At 37.7% G+C, this 24,517-nt stretch overlaps 1 protein-coding gene across 1 annotated transcript; it reads right to left on the bottom strand.

Annotated features, from left to right (window-relative positions):
- Nucleotides 1–4,550: 4,550 nt before the first annotated feature.
- mfng (MFNG O-fucosylpeptide 3-beta-N-acetylglucosaminyltransferase) lies at nucleotides 4,551–24,353 on the bottom strand. Its single transcript, XM_007549725.2, has 8 exons — nucleotides 23,548–24,353; nucleotides 17,130–17,175; nucleotides 14,547–14,649; nucleotides 10,899–11,052; nucleotides 7,194–7,279; nucleotides 6,336–6,501; nucleotides 6,157–6,242; nucleotides 4,551–5,063 (listed from the first exon to the last, which is right to left on the bottom strand). The coding sequence occupies exons 1-8, from the start codon at nucleotides 23,938–23,940 to the stop codon at nucleotides 5,003–5,005; spliced, it is 1,095 nt and encodes a 364-aa protein (XP_007549787.1). The 5' UTR covers nucleotides 23,941–24,353; the 3' UTR covers nucleotides 4,551–5,002.
- Nucleotides 24,354–24,517: the final 164 nt, after the last annotated feature.

The raw sequence follows: 24,517 nt of genomic DNA, 5'->3' as shown, positions 1-24,517 counted from the left end.
TGTTCTTCGAAATCTGATAAACTGCAATTAAAAAGAATAAATTGTGTCGTTAGGAGGTTTACTGATTCTGATGATGTTTGCGGATGCCGTGCAATCAACACAAACCAAAGAGATAATCATGAATTTTGCCTTCAGAATTTGGCCAATCAAAGTGAGCCCTCCTTTTAAGGAGAGAGAAGTTAATATATTGAGCTGATGTTGGGTGTTCAGGCAGGTATTCATTAACTTAGGCTGAAAACTATTATTTTCTTATAATTAGATGGTGCCCCAACTTGGTAAATTTGATCCAAATTAGATCAAACGCATTAAGTCTTTAGGATTTATTAAGTCATCCGTAGTCAGTCCTATTGTTTCATATCACACTGACATGCAGACGTCTGTCATGGTGAACCAGGACCAGTTGTTCATCACACAGAGGCTCACAGTAGAAGAGCTACATGTGAGCTCTGCTTATGGCTCGTTTGAACACAACAGATCAGTAGAGAGAGACAGCAAGATGGTGAGTGACAAAACAGCTGAGGCATATAAAAAGATGGAATTAATTAAACCAAAGTTTTATGGGAGGAAAATGAGGTAAAAATAGTGACACTGACCATAAAAAAATATATATATACGAAGAAAAGAATATGGACATGAGTGAATCACAGAGACTTTCAGATAGTAGAGAAGCAGAAACATTTTAATAGATCTTGTATCAAATAAAACATAACGGGCACCGAGGTTTTAGAGTATCTAAACATATTTGACAGAGTTCTCAGACAGCGCCAAAAACAATGTTCAAAAAACTTACAGGTTCTCAATAGTTAATAACCTACAGAGCCCAGAGTTGTTGTTTTTTTAAGTCCATTCTTTCAATTCTTTTTTTTTTTACTTTTCAAAAGCGATTTGGGTTCAATGTGTTGCATCGCTGCTTTTTAGTGCCTGGTTAAATGTGGAACCGTTCAAGAATTAGAGAAAACGTTAAGCAATAACGGTGACACTGAAAGATGAGGAGATGTCGAAGTTAATCTAAAAGAAGCAAATGTGGACGAAGTTATTGCCATGTGTTGGAAGGACAAGGCTCTGTCCAGTTCAGCAGTGATCTTGAATGTTCTGCCTTTGCTGTTTGCAATGAAAATATCTTCAATTTAATATATTTATTCAGTAGCTGAATTTTCAAATCATGTCAAAATTAGCATCATTTTTCTTGCCAAATGATTGTTCAACCAAATTTTTAGAAGTCTACTTTTCAGAGATACACACATCCCAGATTTAAACCCTGACAACAGAAAACACCAAAAGTCAAATGTACTTTAAAATTACTTACTAACCTCAGGTTTATCCACAAACTCTTTCCCCTGGCAGATACATTATTAACATACAAAAATCAAGTCATTTTTTTTTTGTAATATGCAATATATGTGTTGGAGCTGGAACTCGGAACACAATCCAGGAAGAGTTAAGATCTAATGACAAATAAAATGTGCAAGATGAAAGACAGAATCTGCAGGATAAACAGGAAGGCGAGAGGCCAGATAGGCAAACTGGGAATATTCCAGAAGCAGGAGGCAATGGGTTACCTGGATGACCAGGAACTCCTCCACTGAGAATCGAACCACAGCAAACTTGCTCTGTAACTGCAGAGGAATACAGATTGTCCATTTACTGGGGAGTGTTTGACCCGCAGGACCATGAAGAGAGAGAGAAACTTCAGGCGCTGGAAACCAGACAAGATGATGTCATGGAGTGAGGAAACTCCAGCTGTCATAAACAAGGCATAAACAAGGCATGCCTTTGTTTATGAAACCTTTTGTTTCATAAACAAAAGGTTATATTTTGTTTCATAAAAATGAAACAAAAGTGCAAATACCTTTAAAAAAAAACTCAAAGGCATTAAAAGGGAGCCCTGTGGAACTCCACATGTAGGTGAAGATTCACTGATGTGGACTGAGACCCTCCTGCTGGATAAACTGGACAAAAGCAGCCATAGAGAATCGCCTGTTATCCCTACATTCTGTTCAAGGTTTGCCAAATCTTTGAGGATTTTATGTGTTGTGTCTTTATTAGGGGGAAAAAAAAGAAGAAATCTGCCTAGCTGTCAGTATCTTCTGTTGGCTCCTCCATCATTTTATTCTTCCTGCGCATCATTTCTTCCTGTCTTGCCCTTTGAAAAGCCCCCATCGATTTAATGTGACGGACAGAGGAGATGAGAGGCACCGCTCCTCTGACAGCTGTAACACTCTGCTTCCAATTGACCCGGTCCCCTGCTCCCACAGTTAGTCCTGTTTATGGACAGCAGGGGCCATAAATCTACTATAGTTGGGTCAAAGGCAAGCAGTGGGCAGGAGGACACAAGCCTCTCGCCCCTTTGAGCATCGCAAAAAAGAAGGGCAAAAAGGAAATATGTGCAGACAATGCATGGAAAGGCTTCTTTGAGAAGACCGAATGAACAGACCACAAAAAATAAAAAACTCATTGTAAAAGTTTACAATAGAAGAAGGAAAAAACATCAGTCTGTGTGTTTAAACATTTTGTTGCGTATATGATACGAACATATGGAACTGCAATGGAGCTAAAGCTCGTCTGCACACATTTTAAAGAAGATGTTAATATAAATCCATTCCTAGAGTAGATTAATGAGTGAAGGACTCATTGAGAAGGTTCATGTGTAAACTGAAAGCTATTTATGTTTCAAGGTCCGTCCTATTTAATTGAGGAGAAATCCTTTTAATCGCACATTTTTATTGTGAAATACGAAAGTGTCTGTTCTTTTTTGCTTTGCACTGTTATTCTCTGATAAAGCCAAATCAAGTTCTTGGTGTCACGAAAGGATAAATTACGTGGAGTTTAAATGCATACAGTCAAGGAAGGCCGGAGGTTTCAGTGAACTTTGTGATTCTCGAGGCAACATGCTTTGACTTAGGCATGAATTATATACGCATCACTGCTGGCCGTCCTTAGCCTTAACAATAAAATATGAATTTAGTTTCATATGTCAAGCAAACACATACAAAGGGATGAGACAATGAAACTTTATATAATAATCTGGATGTTTCTATAAGCGCAGACACAAAGATTTGCTTCTCAAATAATTTTGCTTTCAAACATATCTCAGTCAAACCCATCAGACCAAATATGATGGGTGAAATCTGAAAAAAAAAAAAACCTTTAAAGATCTGCACTATTAACTCTTTAGTATGGAATTGTTCCACTGAAATGCATTTAGAGGAGGTATCTCACTATAACAAGAACGTTTTTCATTAAAACAAGAAAACTCTTGTGTTAAAGATACTAAACTCATTGAAATGAGAAAAAATTCCCATTATAGATGCAAAACTTGATGAAAAGTGAAAACTTTATCGCTAGAGATATAGAACAAGTTAACATGACAAACTTCCTCATTATAACAAGATACAAAACTCGGTGAAACAAAAAACTTTCTAATTTTAACAAGATGTAACGACTTATGTCTCTTCTTCTTTTTACCCTGTTTCTTTTAGATAACATCTAAAAAAATGATGTTACTATCTTAGTGTTTTATTACAATGTGTCTTATTTACAGGAAAAGATTTTTCGATTTTACTGAGATATGTCTCGTAATAACTTCTTAAAAGTCTTGTTATGACGTGAAAGTTTTCTGAATTTAAGTCCAAGCTCTGGCAGTTAAATGCTTCCATACTTCAACATCTTATTTCCCACTGATAAAATGTGAAACACACTGAATTAAACAAACGAAGGGGGAAAAAAACCCATCACTTTTCCCATCAATCGATTTTACATTTCCCATCAACTCAACTTCCTATTTACTCCTCTCAAGTGGGTCTGCATGCTCCCATCATTAGCTCTTAAAGTCACACGCTCATTCACGCTCTTTCCAAACTAACTTCCGTCTTCTGCAGGCAAGGTCAGACGCGGATGCTTCCGACAACGTTATTTGTATTCATCACGTCTCCATTCACACCAAACAAGCAAACTACGGGCCGGCGAGCCGCAGCAGACGCAACGCGGTGTCATCACTCTCCTCAGGTGCTCTCCTCATGGCCCCCGCCACTCATTCCTACCCTAACGCCTGATTGCGTTCATATCATCGCGCCGTTGGTATTCTGAACCCGACCTGTCCGGCTTGATGAGATTTCCCTGCGAACGCGGGCCGCTTTCTTTTCTCAACAGGAGACCGGGAATGTCGGTTGCTCTCATCATCACACTTTGAGTGTTTTGTTGTCAGTGTGAAGGAGGGGAGGCTAGATGGGGGCGATGAATTTCAAAAATAAACATGACAATCAGGGATAGAGTGGAAGAGCGTTTTACTCTCGGGCGCTTTTCCGCCTCGAGGTGTTCAGGAATGCGGCTGACGCGTAGCAAACAGAAAGGAAAGGAGGAGGAGGAGGCGGTGGGCAGCGAGACAGATGGAGGGGTGGAGGGAGGAAGGGAGGAAGTGAGAAAATAAAGGAGAGGATGAGAGGTTTGGCCGAGGGAGATGTGAGTCAAGGCGGTTCATTGTGTGCAGGCTTCATGCTGTAGGTGCAAGGACGAAATCTCCTTCAGAACAGTAAACACACCACGATGCCGCGTTAGGCTCGACCCGTAACAGATCGCATTACTTTATTGCTACCCGCATTGATTAATGAACATTGTTGACAATTAGAATCATAATTTACATTTTAAAAAAGTAATTTCTTTTGAACTGAAACATTATCCAAAAATCTCTGCCAACAAATCATGAAAATCTTGAAAAAAAAAAAAATCACGCATTTGTTCCCTTTATTAAGTGCTTAAGTTACAATAAAAAGAGACAAAACATTATTTTTTGGAGGAGACTTTTTTACAGAGCTTTACGCTGAATATCCAACGCATTCATTAGTTGTGGGTGAACACAGTTTCATCATGTTGAATATTTGGTTCGACCCCAGTTCCTTCTGTGTTCCATGAAAATAAATCATGTTTTTTTTTTCCCCTCTGCGCAGAAAAAAAAACATCCAGGGAATGATTCTTTCTTTCTACCCAGCAGGAAAAGAGCTTTCTCTCAAGTGACCGGAGGACACCAGCTGGTGGAAGGATACAGGATGCAGTGGACAGTTTTAAACCTGCAAAAAACAGAGTAAAGAGTCACGTTAACGCCGGCAGGTCTTGAAATAATAGTCCGCAGAATGGCTTCACTTATAACCTGACGGTGATTCAGACCTGTGAGGATAGTGTTGCAGTAATCAGTGTAATTACAGATTAATTCATGGATGAGTTTCTCAACATCTTGTTGGGACATTAGTCCTAGAAATGTTCTTTAGGTGATAGAAGGCTGGCTTTGTAATTGTCTTTATGTGTCCCTGAATGTTCAAACACAGATATCAGGTCTGACCAATGTAGTTGGTGCAATAGAAGTGTTTCCATTAGTGTTTCTATTTTAAATAAATCTATTTTAACACGACCTCATCCTAGTGCAAAAATGTCTGACACGAGAAAAGACACAAGATTTTCCAAAATTGCTGTACTTCAATTAATCAAATTTATTTTCATAATTTGAGTTTGGGCAATTCTAGGTTTAATGGAAACATCAGCTATGGTTGGATGCTGAGCTGAGATCCATTAATACCAGGATTGTGGTTCTTCCAGTGTGAACCTTGCTTGTAGTCGTCTACATGATCATCAAATATCTTCTGCAGCAGTGCTCGTTACATTCCCTGTGACTTTACCCTGCCCTCTAAAAGCAGTACAGACTTCTTCTTCACCTCAAGGCCGACACATGCCTCATGCATTTAACATTTTCTCATGAACACGCCTGTACCGCAGCTTGGTGTGAATTAAATTTTCCCAGTATCCTCAAATTTTGGTTTTTAAAATTTGATTTACAATGTTCAAATAACATGCCAGATATCAGGAAAGTACAAGCACAGCTCAAGGCGATGTTTTTTTTTTGTTTGTTTTTTTTGCACCATAACCTTTCTGTAACAACTTTAACAATTTTAACATTAGCAAACACGAGCCGTGGGAAGTTCAACAGTTCATAGAAACAGCCTGAGTCTCTCTCGCACGTTGCTCGTCTACTGTGCGCGCCCACCAAGACCACACAGCTGCTGCCCGAGGCTTCGGAGGAATTCAAAGACACTAAATACGTTCATTTAGACAGTAGGACACTGCTCACATATCTCTCTCATTTACAAATGAATGGAAGGAGAGACTAACCTGGAGGGGTCCTCCTCCTTAGAAAAGCTTCCCTTTACCTCGATGCTGTTCATCTTATTCTCAAACATCCCATAGCTCAGGGTTACCTGCAGAGAACAAATGGAAATACGCACAGCAATAAGAGAAGGAGCAACCGAGTCGGTTTCTGTGCGTTTGGCGGGGATTGTGTGTCGCCGTACCTGCTGCGGGAGGCTTCTTTGACTTATTAGAAGCAGGTTTTCTAGATGCGAGTGGAACAAAGGACAGTGGACCATAGCGACGCCCAGCATCTTCTCGACAATAAAGCCCACGGTGCAGTCGTCCGGGAGACGGATCCTGGCCGATGTCCGCTCGAAATGCGGGCCGCTGGAAGAGATTGCGTTTTTAGAGAACTTTGAATTTTGCTCTTTTATCGTAAAGGGGCATTTCAAGTGAATTTGCATTTTGTGGCCCATTAACTATGAGTAGCTATTAAATACTCGTATTTTAGTGCTGACCCCCCCATCCCCCACAGAACTTAGTATTTTTGGTCTGATTCCCCCAACATGAAGCCCTGGGCAGCCATTAGTCTCACCTCTTTGAATGCAGCATAAATAAAGTCTTGCAGACAGCAGAGATTTACCTTGGACTCCTGCTTTGTGTCTTATGCTGTTTAATACGCCTTATTAGTTCATTTTCTTAACCCTTGTGTTTACAAATGGGGTCCAACCAACCCCACACACCTAAAACTTGTATCATTTGCCTCAGTCCTCTACGTTTGCCTCAGTCCTCTACGTTGGCCTCAGTCCTCTACGTTGGCCTCAGTCCTCTACGTTTGCCACAGTCCTCTACGTTGGCCTCAGTCCCAGTCCTCTACGTTTGCTTCAGTCCTCTACGTTTGCCTCTGTCCTCGCACGCACAAGGGTTAAAATAAAAATCAAACTGCAGGTTAACACAGCTACAAATAGTTGCTTCCCTGTGAGAACTCTCGTGTTTGCAGGAACGTGCATCATATTGGCTGCGTGCTTCAATGAGACATACATTCATAAACACGTTTTTTTTAAAATATTTATCTGTACCTGGCCCAAGGAGACATCTTTTCTGCCAGCCTTCGACTCAGACAGAACCCGGCACCTCCTGTGGCGAACCAGAACCGTACGTTCACCTGACAGACAGCACACGGACGCACGATCAATTCAAACACAGAGAAAATAAACAAATATCTCTTTTTTATTGTTATTTTAAAGTAAAAAAAAAAAGGTTTCAAAATAATTGTAAATAATTGTCTTCATTTTTAAACATTAAAAAGGCTTAAACCAGCTCACTAATCTAATACGTGACACATACATCCACTACATGCTGACAGATATTACATCATGAATATGGTAAGATTCTGTTGTCTTATACATATCACATCTGAAAATGTGATATGTACTGAAAAACAAAGGTTTTTCAGTTTATCTATAAATAACCACTTTACCACTCATCAGATTCACAAGAAATTATACAGATTAGAAAAGGAGCTCCGCCTTAATTTCATCAATTAGGACTATGTTAAAACTGTTAAGTAAATTTGCCCTGTCTCTCACACAGAACATCAGAAGAAATGTACGTCTGTCTCTGTCATGCATGACAGCGTTTAGCTTTTCTATTATTTGCACGTTTCCCTCCCCCCAAAACCAGATTACTATAAGCTCTTTCTATCCTATTTCCTAAGGCAGGTTGTGTCATTTTATTCAGTCCTGTATAAAACAGTTTCTTACTGGCATATATAAAGCTCAACATGTAGCAATATTAGGTCTGCAGAGGACATTTCTCTCCTTAGAGCTCTGTGTATTTGATGTTTTCCCCCTTTGTTCTGTTTTACATATTCCACTTTTTTTAATTTATCCTGTTCATTTATTTAACTTGTATCTTAAGATTTTTACAGACAGATTTACAGACAGGTCGATTATTTTTGCCTTTAGTTTTTACTCATAGCTTTAAACTTACAAACAACAAAGTCCAAGTAATCATTTGGACTAAAGCTTTTTAGATTTTACAGAATATCAATAAACAATGTCAATCCATTCACTTCTAGTATTATTTTAAGTTTATTACATTTAAATTCACCCATCCATTGGCTGCAGGGTGGGAGTAAATCGATGGATGGATGGATGGAACCTGATTTTTCTTTCTTCACAGACTATCTTTCTCTCATTATACTGTTAGAAAATGGTTACAGTTTGTAAAAGCTACATACTGCAGCTTTCAAGAGCAAAGTTCAATTCATCATCTGAACACTTAAAAAGTACAACAAAGCTTGGTCGTCCACCAAGGCTGAACATACAGCCAGATCTAAAATGAAACAGTTTTAGCTAAACATATTCATGTTGACTATGGTGGCCTAATCAAAGTCCACCCTAAATCCACTTGGAAATAGCTGCGCATAGAGGCTCTCCATCCGGTCTGCCTGAACTCGTTCTGTTGTTAAAATGTCGGTCTCTCCATGTGCAAATGTAGTAGAGACGTACTGCAAAAAAAAAAAAGAACAAACCTGCAGCTGTAACTGCAGGGAAAAGTGGTTCTGCAGAGAGACTGAATACAAATGCACATCAAACTGCAGACTTGTATTTATACGGACATTTGAAGCTTGTGTTTCTTTTTCCATCAGAGTTATGAAGGACTCTGAGTTTGTCTTCCACTGTAAATCCTAATAAAGTTAATTAAAGTATCAGATTGTAATGAGCCAAAATGTAAACTTCAAGGAATCTGAGTGCTACTGCTGGCAGCATATATGTTCAGAAATGCAATACTTTCTGTGAATTACTTTCATTGAATTTTAAACTGCTTACACCATTCCTTCACTATTTCTTCCCAGCCTCTATTTTAATTTGGTTGTTTCTTTATTTTCCTCTTTCTTCCCCCCATTCCTTCTTTCATCCCCCTGCTGCTTCTTAATAGTGCCAGGAAATCGAAAAGAGACGTACAGCTAGTAGATACCAAAAAAGAGAGAGAGAGAGAGAGAGAGAGAGAGAGAGAAAAGGGAGGGGTAGAGGGAGAGGAGCCTGACATTTGTCTTTATTTTCTCCTCCAGAGAATGAGCGAGCTAAAGGAAGGAAAGAGAGGGAGCAGGAGAGTAACAGGAAGCAAAGACTAATAAAGATCTGTTTTCAATATAAATGGATGCAATCAGAGCAGAGAATGTGACACCAAAGAGATGAAGAGAGCAATTTCGAGATACGAACAAGAGATTGAAAAGTGCAGAGAGCTTACTTGAATCATGATGCACTTAAACGCAACATAGGCATTAATTCTGTTAGCTTGTGGACGAATTTGTGCATACAAACGCACACACTCTCACACGCACACACACTCAGACATGAATAGATCTATGCTCATTACTACCCTGAAACCCAGCACCTGTTGTGTATTTAAAGAGACCTCATTGTTTGTGAGCAGCGCTGCTTTTATGTGCATTCAAATCAGATGCTAATCACTCAAAAATGCTCCCCAGGTGAGCCGATGTCACAAACACAAATTATTTGCATTCCTCTTTTCTGGTGCCCAGTGACTGAGCACATGGATTTTGAATGACTGCTGTAAATATTTAAATATTTGAAAGAAATTGCGTTCCATGACTAAAGTTCATAAAAACGTGGCAGGATTTTTCAGACTACTGAGCCGACCGGAATAAAAGAGCCACACACTCAAACTATATATTGTCTATAAGCATGCCCAAGTTGTTATATTGAAAGATTTTTATTTTACTTTTAATGAAATACTTACTGGTAATATACACAATAACGCAACATAAATACTTTTTCCAAACGGCGCCTGTAACATGCCTGCTCAAAAAGATCTACAGTAGCCTACAGGGAAAAGTCAGTGATGGCTATCTTCACACTAAAACCACGAAAGTCGTCTTTTTCTGGGTCTAAATTAAACAGCCTCTGCGTTACTTTGTGACAATTTTGTCGATCTCTCTTTTTTGTTGCCGCTCTCAATGTCACGTTGGTCTCTAAACGGATTCACTGTTGTGCCGACTGCCCTCTTCATCACGCAGCAGTCCAGCCTTTGGTAAAAAGTCATCTATTGGCCGCAACGCAGTGTACAAAGTGTTTGAAGAAAGTAGCGGTTTGTGGTCCAGAAATTACAGTATTTATGTGTTTATTTATACTATGTTACAATGGTTAGCATACATCTACTAATCTGCTAACTTGCTAATAGCAGAATAAGTTTTTCATTTAGCACCTTTTGGCATTTTAGCTAACTTTTTTAAAATATATTTTACTGATCTTCAACAGGGCTAAAAGGCCGTTGACTGAGGTTACAGACATATTAAGCATTTCTTTTGCTCAGAATCAGGATAAAACACAAAAAGCAACATAACATACATAGACTGTCATTATTAGTTTCTCTCTCATCCACTAAATTATGTTGGAAAACATTTTCCCAGTCTTCCACTGTAGCCGGTTGAGTTTTATTCATTCTTGCTGTAACACTTAGCTAATGTTAATAATTAGTGAAATGAACCTTTTGCTAGCTGTACCCAGCACTGCTATGTTGCCTAGAAAATTTGTGACAAACCTTCAAGTGTTTTTTTTTTATTTCAGTATATTTGCCACATGCAAGATGTTCTTGACTTATGTAATTATTTAATTAAAATAAATATATGTAGTTTTAGTCTTTACTTGCCTTTATTTCTTCTTAATGTATCACTACAGCAAGGCAAAGGTATTAAAGTTTTAGGGCTGAAATTCAATAAATAAAAAAGTGAAGAGCACAGTATATAGTCAGCGTACCGTTTTATTTCCGTCCAGCAGTTCGTGAGCAGTGATGGGTTTGTCCAGACTCGGCTTGCCCACGTAGATGTCGCCCTCCTGGGGGAACGTTGAGAGCAGAGAGAGGAGACCCTCGGGGTTCACATAGTTATCATCGTCTACGTGGCAAAACCACCTGGAGAAAAACACAACGAAGGAGAAAAAAAGCTTACACCTATTTGGATATTTGCAGCCAGGCACATTAACGCTTTCAAAAGTGCTTTTTCACTATGTTGGCTCATTCTTGCAGCACTACAAGAAGACAATGTGCAACAGCTAAACCAAGTAATGACTGAAGTCAACAGTAAAACTTTATAGTACATTTTTTGTTACTGCTTTGCATTTATTGTTTTAAGCTTAAACTGACATTGTGTGAACACTATGGAGCCGTTGATTTGTATGCTAAAGATCCTTGAGCGTTAGAAAAGTTGCTGTCTTGAGAGTGTTATTGGAGCAGTTAGTTTGTCTCCTATTCATCTTGAGGAAAAACAGAACATAAGCATTATAATCCATCTCCCGTTAGTGCCCCAATTATTCCTCTGTGATTGCTTTCTCACCAGAGAACCATGTGAAGTCCTCAGAGTTTTCTGTATTAGCAAACAGAAAACTCATACCAAACCACATTAAGGGCTATTTTGCACTATATATATATCTACATAATTTAATCTAAGTCAATTTAAAGAAGATGGGTTATAAATTCCAGAACCAAGAGGCGTGGCTATAAACCTCATAAAGGCTGCTTTAATCTATTGTGGGAGTCTTATTATTATACATATTTTTATTAGCTTTTTGTAGTTTGAAGAGATAAAACTTTACTGTTAAATTCAGACATCAACACAAGTTCCCTTAAAGTTAAATTTTGATATCACTGTGCCATTTAGACACGTACATATTCATTATGGACTTGAATATCATGTTAATTTAGGGATCTTAATGGGATTAATCATAACGCTGCAAAGAACTTGACTGATTTTAAAGAACAGTAATTGGGTACACAAGTTTCCAAAGCCTAATCCAACCAGGGTCAAGATTATATATACAGCCTCAAATGTGTCCTTGAATATACTAAGATTTGGTTAAATGTCCCCATAACTAATTCACACACAAACCATGTGTGGATTTTTTAAACCATCAGGAACGTTCTTCAATAATTCTGGCTGCATATTAAATGTGTTACAAAATTAAAAATTAATTTTCTCATTAAAAATCCCAAGCTGGAACCTTTGTATTCATTTGTTCCTGGTATAACCGTAAAGCTGACACACAAGCAACATTTGGAAACAAAAACAATGGACAACAAAATTAACCCTCTGTGAGCCAAGAGCAGCGTGTCATTTTTGCTTCAAAATATTATCTGATGGGACGCTGGAAAAGACTGTGGTGGTGTACAAGTTGTGCAAAGAGGAGTTAGCTAATCGCCGGAGATACCATCCCAAAGCTAAACAGGTAGCAGCAAACACAGACGTCTCCAATGTCAGCTAATGTCAGCGTTCACATTTCAAAAGAAGTATTTTTTTCAAAGGTCTTGCATGAATGATGGGTATAAAAGCACTTTGCACCAATGTGATGGTTGAAGAACCTAAATGACAGATTAGAAACAATAAATATCTTTGTTGTTGAGCTCATACGTCTATTTATTCAATAGTTTAGTAGTAAAAAGGGTTTCTGAATTGAAAGTGTTGCTTATTTGGTTGATACATGGTTTTCAATTAAAATGTGAATAATAGAAATTAATTAATTACAGACCTTGCAATTAACACCATTAAAGATTTTAATCGAGTCTCCACCGCTAGTTCAAACACATAATTACAAACCTAAAGCAAATGTAATATTGAAAATGAGTGTATGTAAATGTCTAAACGCTGCTATATTTACATATAAAAATAGATTTTATGAAAATCCTAACTCCATCTCAAAAAGCCCCTTTCTTCCAAACCTCCATCTGCTCCAGTGATAATACAAGACAGACATTTTTACTTTAGTTTTATTCCATCTTACTAAAAATTACAATAAATTGTTGGATGTCAGAAACTTGTGTGGAAAACTTGAGCAGCATTTCTTCTCCGTGTCATTTCCTTAACAGAGTGCGGGGAGGCCTGACTACAAAAACTAAAAAAACACGTTTTAATTTAATGACGCATAGATGTACAAGTGGAGCTCATCACTCTTTCCTCCCACAAAGTGTTGGTAAATGAGCTTGGACCATCACAAAAGCTCTGGAAGGACATAGGATTTTTTTGCAGAGTGGCTCTCGCTATAAAGCTATTTTTGTTCTGGGTTTCCCTCTCTCATCCAAGCATAATTTTTCTGCCATATTAAACCCAGCAATCAAGCAGCTTGATGTACTTCTCCCATCCCAATTAGTGGACATAATGACAGAGCGCCCTTCTTTTTTTTTTCCAGACCAAAAACACGTCATCCACAACATCAGAGTCCAAGTAACAAATCTGTTGGTTCCAAATGAAAATCGTGTCTTCTTTTCTCCCCCCCTCTGCCATGCTATCGGCCAACGAGGGCCATTTTCCAAACCAAACAGCTTTGGTGGACTTCAGTGAAACCAGTGGATGTTTACTCAGTTTGGGTTGGAACCAGGCTGGGGGAGAAAAAAAAACAACAAACAAATCCTTAATTTTCTCTGCCATTGTTACAGCAGTTCGTCAGGGCCTTGGTCACACAAGCAAGCACAAGCTGTTGAATTTAAATGTATTTTCCACAAATAAAACATATATTTCACACTGTCAGTATACTGTTGAGGAGCCTTTATCTGTATATGTGCTATCTAATGCAAATTTAGGCTGGCAACGAGCAAAATACTGGCATGTTGCCGAAGATATTCAAATTCACATCCGGCAGCAGGATTTTATTATTCTAATGTTGAGCTGTTTTGTGTGAACAAAATGAAAAATGAGGCTAACCCTAACCCTAAGCAAATAAAAAGTGTATGGTATGAATTAAGACGTTATCATGTAGGAGCTACATAAGAAAAATAAATCACCAGGGGGTATCTATGGGGAGCCAAATACGTGAAAAAATATTTGCTTCTTTAGAGATGTCTTGTTTTTGTTAAGGAAAGAAATACTATCCAAAGCAACCTTGTCCTGTATGAGAATATATTTGCCCCAAATTTCATAATTAATCACCAGCCACACACACGTTTGCGTGGCTCTTTGTGCTGACTTTCCATAGACTTCCATTCATTTCTACAGCCTAAACATAACCTTAACCCTAACTAAAACTCAATTCACATCTTAGCCCTAAACCCCTGACCCAAAAACAGCGTTTCCCGTTGTGGGGACCAGGCTTCGGTCCCCACAAGGAGCAGTGGGTCCCCACAACGTAGTATGTGTCAGGAAAATGGTCCCCACAAGGTATTAGAAACAAACGCACGCACACACACACACACACACACACACACACACACACACAGGCCTGTTGAATCAGGAAATCACTTAAATAGAACCTGTATGACAACTAAGATAACGAAAAAAGCAAAATGTCATAAAAAATTTCAACAGATGATAATGACATTTATCGGCCTAACAATGGGTACAAAGTCATTCCTGTAGTTTTGGGACTTCATCTTTAAATGAACTGTGAGGAGTCTGGTATGTGGTCTGCAGTGCGTCTTACCTCTTGTTTGAGGCCATGAAGCCGTCGTACTCGACGGACATCTTGCAGGACAGAGCCTGCTGGCTGTGATCTGATTGGCACCCCGTTACCACCATGTTATAACCTGGACAGCGAGGGGATGAAAGTAATATTAAAAAAACAATCAGAGGACAGCTGTAAAAAGATGAGTTCAAAAGGAGAAAAGTGGAAATAAAAATAATGCAATTACTTGAGCAGAGAATAAGAAATTAGATAAAGAAACAATGAAAACGTGTGTTTGGCACAAGCGCCTCGGACAAAATGCGACCCCACATTCGGTCTTCGGCTTTTTCATAAAACCTCTCCACATGATTTTGAGGCCCCAGCGGCAGTGATCTGCTTCCATTTAGCCGCTGATTTAGGGTGATGAGGTCTGGCCTGGCACTTTGTGTTTAAATTGACCATCCATTAGCTGTCATATCAGCTGGCGAAATAGACTAGAAATGAGAAGCTGGCTGGAGACGAGGAGCCTGTTTCGAGCATTACAGCGGATGTCAAGCGGTAAATCTGCCTCAGCGTCATCGCAAGCAGCAAATGTGTGAGAACGGACCGCAAGGTTGTAGGTTTTGAGGGGCATGCTGTGTACATGCAGGTGGATGTCCTTCAAATTCGGACTGGCGTGCCTCTCTGCGCCTGTCATGCTGAAAGAAGTAAATGTCTGCTCATTCCGTTGGTGTGAGGATGATTTATGTGGGAAAAAAACATTGAAAGGAGATAAGCAGATATGATAGATGTGCCTTAGAGCATCAAGAGCTCTGTGGCTACATGTGGCTCTATGGCCACATGTAGCCGCATGTGGCTCTTAGAAATTTAGATAGGAAATGTTTTTGATCATAGACCAATGAGAAATGATCATTTTAGGAGTTTCTCCATAAGTTCTTTTGCAAAATGTCCATATAGAGACTTTTAAAGTAACTGGCTTCTAATATGCTACAAACCTGTCTTGATTTTCCATACCTATGCCAAAGGCTCACCTCATTCTACAAATTTGTTTTTTTCTCTTGTAATAGATGAGACATTTTGTTCTAAAGTATGAAAACAGAAAAAACAATCTTACTTTAATTTTGACAGCTATCATAAAACATTTTCTGTAGTACATGTTTAGCAAATTATCTTTTGCAGCTCCAGGCAAATGTTATGTTGTAGCAGCAGCTCTTTGAATGGAAGAGTTTGCTGAGCCCTGATCTAGAGAGACTATATATATATATATATATACATACATACAACGACTTGTGAATGTATTTATCAATCTTGCATTCCAAATTGTATGTCTTTCAATGGGATTGTCATAGAGAATAATCTGTAACTGTGAAGTGGAAGGTATCTACAAAGAAAACTGCAAACTATTTGGTGTTAATTTGTATTCAGTCTTTTTACCATAACCCTTCTAAATATAACCCAGTCCATCTTCAGAAGCCACCTTATAGGTGAATAATCAGAGAAACAATTAGTAGCCATGGTAACTCAAGAGCTGCAGAGATACAAACCTGAGTTTCTATAGACAGGACTATTAAGGGCCTTGTACATAGGAGACAAGTATCCCGCTCTGCTTTTTACAAATTTGAAAGGAAAGGGATGAGAGTAAAGCCTTAGTTCAGAGAAAGCTAGAAGAAGTCATATTTTAAGTTGCTAAGCATGTGATCAACAGGCACGGAGTCAAGACCAGACCTTCCAAGAGCAAGAACAAAACCAGACCTTTCGAGCCCAAGGCCAAGGCAAACTGTTTAGAGTTTAACTATTTTTTGAGCACCACAAAATGCAAAAATGAATTTTAAAAGTGTTTATTCTTCAACCCAAACTATTTTTTGGTATTAAATTATTAATTGCTATCATAATCTAAAAAGTTATTAATTGCAGCCACATATTTACACACAATCTCTAAACTTCATCAGCTTACATTGTCCAAGAGGTGAATGATCAATTTGGAAAACCAGTGAGAGAGTAATAAAGATTTGTTACGTCTAACATGGAGTCGAGACCAGTTCTGCAGAGACCAAGACCAAAACCAAGACCTCACAGTCCAAGGCAAAGACCTGGCCCAAGACCAGGAAACAAATAAAATTGAGAACAGTCCGGAGCCCTCATGTCGTCCCCTCTGTCTGACATGGTGGTGGCTGCATCATGCTGTGGGGATGTTTCCTTTTACAGGTGAAATGAAGGTAGGAAGGTGGATGGAACTAAACATGGATGAAAATGTGCTGGAGGCATCATTAGGGTGGAGCCTGGGCCGCTGGGCAGAGGTTGACCTTCTGACCAGAACCATAAACCCAGAGACACAACGGAGCGCTTTAGACTAAAGCATATTCAGATGTGCAGCGGCCCAGTCAAAGTCCATATATTCAATTGAGAATCTGCTGACTTTTCAGACTTTCATTTGCAAAAAAATGTAAAAACCATAGTTGTTTTTCCTTCCACTTTGAAAATTGCACACTACTTTGTGTTGGCCTGCTTATCAAAAGGCACAATCTGTAGAGTTGATGGTGTATGAATACTTTTGAGAGGCAGTGTAGATGTTTATTAAAGTGTGCCTCTTAAAACTGTGTTAATAATATTGTAACTACTTACCCTTTGAACTTAACTCTTCATCCTCTTTGTCTGTGAAAATGAATGTCTAAAAAAAGAACAAAACACAAACACATTCCTTTAATTACCGCTGGTTATTCTTTGTTTTCTTCTACCACATATTCTAATTAGGGGACAATTATTTAAGCAATTATATTTCAAGACATGCTACCCACTTTACATGAAGCCAATTCAGTGAAATATTAATATTGTTCCCCAACTTCAGGTTGAATAATGAACAGCACGACAACACATATGCAGAAGCACACACAGTCCAAGAGGCTCTATGAAGCATCACTTGGCTGAATCAGTCTCATGTTTACCAGCTAATAAACCGTAAATCACATATTGAGATTCCTCCTTATTTCCCTCGTTTGCATCCAACCAGACAGACGGCTGCAGAAATCAAACTGCAGTGCGATACTGCCATCTGGTGATGCAGAACTCCCCGGAAAGGAAGAAATTTTATAACAAGTGGATTTCATCATCAGGGTAATCTTTTTAATACTAAATACCATTGTGTTTGTACCAGTAGTTAAGTTTAAGACAAATGTATGTACATTGCACAAAAGAAACATCCAAGTTTTTAGGGATTTTTTTTTTCTTTCGGTATAAAACACTTTACAAATACATATTTTACCTGCTTTTTTAAATATTGCAGTAAAAACTGAAAAGCTTGTCATGTGATATTTGTTCAACAACTGCTTAAAAAAACACCATTGTCTTGATTTTATGAGATTTCTTAGACATTTAAAAGTTTCTACAATCATTATACTGTTTTTTTTTTTTTTTTTTTTGTTTTTTTTTGTGTTTTCTTTTCAAAACTGATCCAGCGTGAAAGGGAAGAGTGGAAACTTTAAGGTGTGCAGGTCTCAGAAACTGATGAGGTTTGCTCCGAGGGTTTGGGGAAATGACTCCATTTGCACAGTTCATCAAGCTGAACCGTTTGGTGCGTTCGTCTGTCTCTGCCAGCGGGGCAATAAATAACCTCAGAGTGAGACAAATCACCTGTTAGATAAGATAGAAACAAACACTAACTAATGTTTTATTCAAAGGGCCTTAATTAATGTTTTGGATCCAGTATAAGCACCTTAAATATTCAGTTCCAGATATGTTGAAGAAGGTTTTGCCCAGTGTTAAAGGATGTTGACGAAAGCATTAGGATGAAGCTACAATTCAATATTATTATTACTATTAGTAGTAGTACTTGATAAAACATGACAAATATTTAAACCATAAGTTTTGATTATTAATGCATGATATGATACTAACATTTGAATATTTTAACATCGGTATCTATCCAATACGTAAAAGTTGATGTGACCAACCGATATTTATTTTTATCTTGTTGCCGTATGTTTCTGGTCTTTTTTTTTCCCTTCAAATGTGTTGAAACAGTGGTGAAATATATGTATAATATCTGTAAATATTGGCTACAACAGCGATATTGACATTGGATATCATTATCGGCCCAAACTTTTATATTGGTGCATCCCAAGTTTCAACACCTGTAATCTTAGGATAATGCAACAAGATGACAAAAATAACATCAATGTATTGGTAAAAGTGGGAAGAAGACCAAAGATGCATTACTTTAATTTAGAAATACATTCCCAGTAAGAAAAGTTGTAACGCTTAAAATATCCCTAATTCATAAACTGTGTTTGTGATATGAAAATGTTTTGATGTTGACAACAAGAAAATATCAAAGTATTTTTTTGCCATTTACATGTTGATTTTAACTGCTTTGAACTAGACTCAGTTAATATCATTTCCAAAACAAACACCCTGCTAATAGAATATGAATGTAAGTTCACATGCATTAACTTCAGTTGAGATTGCAAACTCTCTTTATATATATTTAACTTCATCATTAGTTGAAATATTCCTATTGAAATGAATAAATATGATAAAAGTCACTATAATTATTCTTATTTGAACAGCAGAACATGCAGGGAATATTCTTATTTATTGTAGAATAACTCACTCCAGGTTTAACCAGCTGGTCTCAATCTAAAGTGGAGCCAAATAATTACAAATGCTCTTTTGTGTGTGTGTGTGTGTGTGGGTGTGTGTGTGCGTGCGTGCGTGTATTTTTACTAATAGTTTAAAGGTTTTATACATCTACGATGTTGCTTCAAATAACTACTATTCAATATAGAGAAATTTAAAATATTCTGAACATGTAAGACTTTTCAAAGAAATGGCTAAATGGAGTCCAGACGCCCTAAAACATTAAAACTGTCTTTTAATTTAACTCTGAGGTGAAAAATGGAAACTAGACATCAACTTTAGCATTTAGCATCATCAGTCACTCTTGTAGTGGTATGCACCACACAGGCCATGCCGCCCTGGCACAGAGCCATATCATCCATCGATAATAAAAAATAAAAACTGAATATAATAATCCACTGATTACCTTTTTGGTCTATTTTAACCGAGCTAACTAAATTGGACTGTCTGTTAAATTGTGAATTAAACTCTGAATGGGTCACAAAAACTTTACTATGCCAGATTTTTTTTATATTTATTTTTTTTCTCATGTTCATTAATGAAAAATCAATAAATAAATGTAAATGCTGATGATCAGTCACATGACACCAGACCATCTACTGTGCTTGTGTTTATTACAATTTTCAGCTACTTTCAGTGTAAGAGGCAAATCCTCTATTGAACACACCATTAACTGTTTTATTAAAAGTGAAAGAAACTTTCATTTTAATCCTCTTTCTTCTTCCAAGCAATGTCAGTCACTCAATAGATTGTCAGTGTTATATAATTTTAATAAGAGTGAGACTCTTCTCTGCCTCATTTGTCGTCCCAAAAGCTCTTTTCCAAACCTGATTCAATCCCTCCCTGTCACTCCTTGGTCAGTTAAGCTGAGCAAAGGAAGAGGACTAATAAGACAACTTTTCATCTTGACTAATTCCCCCACAGCTCACAAAATGTTGGCCTGCAGTGCCTTGTAAAAAGAGTCAGGCACACACCATTATTCTTGGATTTAAAAAGGAAAATGGTGACGAGTTTCAGTGATAACGCCACAGTCCAGCAAGATAACGACTCAAAGACACATCGATTTTAAAATGTAGAATTAAACCTTACAGACACTGATGGCCCCAACACCAGCCTGATGAAAATCTGTATGTTATTCTTTAAAGGGTTGGTATTATGTGTTTTCCAGACATATAGTGCCATTTTATAGCACAATCAAGTAAATATATTACCTTCAGTTGTTCTAAAGATGCTGCATTCATCAAACATAAAAGATATTTGACTTATTAATCTGACGCCTTGAAATTGGGTCTCTGCCTCTTTAAGAAGCTCCTGCTCTTTCTGAAACTCCACCTTCAGGAAGTCATCAATCACAACAAAGTTCCACTACATGTTTACAAACATTCTGAGGAGCGTTGGACTGTTACGCCAGGTGTTTGCTAATTCCTCCTGGTTAGTCTGAAGGAGCTGGTTGAGGAAATAACATTATAACTTAATATAAAGCCAAAAAAAAACTAAAGTAAATTTGACATAATACTGCCCCTGGTGGTAGGTTTTAAAGAAAACCTACCACCAATCCTGTTAAGATGGCTACAGAAACCAAGAGATTGGCAGCAATTTGCCTCAAGACTTTTGGTCAAATATTAGTTGGGGTGTATGCATATACCTGTGTGTATATAATTATGACCGTTTGTAATTTAGAGGAAGTATTCGATAATTTCTAACGTGTAGTCTGCTCGATTCTTGACTGACCTGTTTTTACTCAAGTAAAATAAAAAGCAGCCATCCAAAAAAAATTACTCAAGTAAGACTAAAAAAGCATTTGCTAAAAAGTATAATCAAGTATTGAGTAATTGATCAAATTATCTATCATTTAATATTTCAGAGTTACATACTCAGACAGACAAAAAATATATATCTTTTTTCCTAATCAGTTTCAATAAAAAACATGAGAAACGTTAACAAAAAATGCAGGTGTGTGTCTTTGTCCGGTGAATTTTTGGTTAAAACATGTTTGTTGTTCATTCAGTGGGTAGAGAATCCAGAAATTTTACTTAAGTAAGTGTAGAAATACTTCATAATAAAATTACTCAAGTAAAAGTAAAAAGTACAACATAGTAAAAATACTTCTAAAAGCACATTATTTTTAAAAGTTACTGAAGTAAATGTAAATGAGTAAATGTAGCTATTTACTACCCAACTCAAACATTTGTACATGTATATGTACACAGGGGGCCTCTGTAATGACCTTTCACCCTGCTTCTTTCCTCCTAGCAGGGTGTTAAGTATGACGAGGTTCATTCTGTTCTGCAATCTGTGTCTCCACTTCCTGTTCTGTGACCAGTTTCCGTTTCGGTATTGTTAACAGAGTGGCTGCGCGGCCGCTGCTTCCCCTCAGCCGAGGCAGCCTGCCTGCAGAGCTTCCTGTGTGTTTGTGAACGCTCTGCTGCTGCAGTGCTGCATGTCGTGTGCGTTCCTGTGACTACATGTGGCCTGGTTTGAAAATGTAAACAGTATTTGAGAAACAGTTTAACTTTTGGAGGCAAGGTAAGGAGCGGGGAGCGATAGAGCAAGGATTAAAAACAAAAAAACAAACAAACAAAAAACAAGTTACTGCTGTTTTTGTTAAAATAGAGGAAGCTACTGTCTCTTGACCTTCCGTTTTCACTCATGATTATGACTTTTCTTCAAAGCCTCCATTCTAAGACACATTAAGGAACAAAAAGCAGGAAATGACACAAGGAATGCTTTAACAAAGCAGCAGTCATGATTGTGTATTTATTTTTGAATATACAACTCTGTTTGATAAACGAGCCTATATATAAGTCAATTATGATATCAGGACCAACTCAAATGTTTTGGATTTTTTCCCAAACTCTCCTCGTTTTGAGCCCAGCTGGACAAATCAAACGTCCACAGACTGGAGATGTGGCTCTGTGACATAAACACATATTTCATGTGAAATGTTTTGACCTGCAGTTAACGCTGTGAGGCTTGCTGGATTTCAGCAAAAGTATGCTGTGTAGAGCCAAAACAAAAAAGACTAATCATGGTAAAGTCACGTTGTGTTACTCGTAATCTTTAAAAAATAAAGTGCTCTAACTGCAGAATAAACACAGCAAATTGGGAGACTTTTTGACAGAGGCTGCAGGGTTTGATATCTACAATATTTATTAAGCTGGAATAGAATCCATTGCTGAATCATTTTTGTTGGAGAAATTTGCATGCAGGCCCTTTTAGCAGGTTTTAACATCATCTAACCCTTCTAAATGTGTAAAAGTCTCTATAAAACTTTGAAAAAATCAAACTTTTAATCTGAGTGAATGTATGCATTCACTCAGAATGCATACATTCTGAGTGAATGGAGTGAATATCACTCCATTCAGTGAAGTTATTCACAGTTAGTGTTTTTTTTAAGACACTTAAAAAAACATAACTGTTTATGTTTGGGAGTATCACCAGTGCACTGCAAAAATACAAGAGTATTTTTGGCCTAGTTTCAAGCTAATGTCTCGTTACACTTGAAATAATTCAAAAATAACCTACAAGTAACTTTTCAGCACAATGTTGGAGCTTGTTTTAAGTCAATAATGCCTCAATATTGATGAAAAGTTACTATAAGTGAAATAATCTGCCAGTGGAACAAGAGAACAAGATATTTTTAGCTTGTGGGGAAAATTTGAAAACATAAAAACTGGAACTTTAAAGAAAAAGTGTTTATTTTTCTACCTCTCCAAAGCAAAAACTAAGTGGAACTTTTCATACTTTGAAAACCATAATGAAAATAACTAATATAAAATAACTTTTGGTCTAATCTGTGTTTTATTATTTTCATTTTCATCTTTTATTTCTTTATTTCTTTATTTATTTATTTATTTATTTATTTATTTATTTATTTTATTTTGAGTGTTCATTGATTTTACCTGTACCTTGTTTTAAAGTGCTTTATTAATAAAAGTAGTAGTAGTAGTAATAGTAGTAATTTGCAAAATAACAAAATCAGACAACAGAAAAAATATTCTCTCAATATAAAATTGATGAAACTTTAACAGAAACTGCAGGTGTGTGTCTGTGTCTGGCGGATTTTTTTGGTTAAAAAATGTTTGTTCTCCATTCAGTGAAGTTATTCACAGTTAGTCAAGTGACAGTAGTGACACTTTATCATAACGTTACTCAAATAAAAGTAAAAACAACAGAGTCCAAGTAATCGAAGCCAATAACGACCCTGATGGATCGAAGAAAGTTCAGTTCAGTAAAAAAGATACATTATTGTAAAATAGACTCATTAACCTATTATATCTTCTGTATCAAAGTGTATTAATTTAATAGGTGGCAGTCATTTGAGGCAACATTATTGCATTGTTTGAACGTATCAGGTCTCCTGTCAGGCAGCTGTGCTTTTTGGCTGAGAAGTGATACAGACACTCACGTGCGCCTTGGTCCTTGAGATCCAAGTGTCCAAAAGGAGCGCGAGACGCGTCTTGTGGAACCTCGCGGTGGTTTTTACAGCCACGTAAATGTCATCCAGTCTGAGTTTGGGCTGCGTGGCGTGGACGCGCTTATCCACAGACTCTCCTCCGTTATTTTCATTAAGTTTGGACTCTCTTCCGCCGCCTTTGATGCTGCTGCTGCTGCTGTTATACACCGAGCGGTGTGCGGAGGGAACCTGCCCGATGGAGCCATGGCGCGCGCCGGCCGACGGGTGGTGAGCCACGTTTGATTTGGTAAAGCTGCTGCTGCGTAATTGAAAATCCACAAAGACAACAATGAAAAATGTAAAAATTAGGACAACCAGGCTCCGACGGGTCCATCTTTTATGCATGGTGCGCCCAAAGGGAAAAAAAAAAAACTCCTCAAAGATATTAAATTATTATAACTCTGTTTTTCTCATTTTAATCCAAACGTTTTCGGACTAAATTTGTAGCGGTTCCTCCTCCATCCGTGTGTCTTCTTCCTTCTTTACTGTCACAGTTCCTTTTATGCTCTCAACTCTTCTGACGGTTTCATGACAATCAGAGCGATTTCATAATCCTGTTCAATTTTTATGCTGGGGAGGGAGATTTTAAAAGAAATAATAATTTATTGTATAAATACAATGAATTCATAAGAATCCATTGTAAAAGTTGAAAAAATCCCCTACCATGAATTTCTCTGTCTTTAGAGTGAGAGCCCTGCTCATGACGCCGCCTGTCACTCTAGCGTCAAGTTGGATGGAAGCACCTGAGAGGGGATTTCCTTTCTGTGCTTTCAAAGTAAAATGTCACTAAAAACTTCCGGTTACCCTGGTCGAATAAATTTTATTCATCTTTATGACTGCATAATCTGGAAATCTAACAACTTAGATTTCCAGATTAGATTTTCATTATGGTGTACCTCTGGGTTCTGTGTGGGAGTTGTTG

This window comes from Poecilia formosa, unplaced genomic scaffold (assembly GCF_000485575.1).
Source record: "Poecilia formosa unplaced genomic scaffold, Poecilia_formosa-5.1.2 Scaffold32, whole genome shotgun sequence".
Lineage (NCBI taxonomy): Eukaryota > Metazoa > Chordata > Actinopteri > Cyprinodontiformes > Poeciliidae > Poecilia > Poecilia formosa.
The sequence above is the reverse complement of the archived record's forward strand: the minus strand, read 5'-3'. Positions and strand labels throughout refer to the sequence as shown.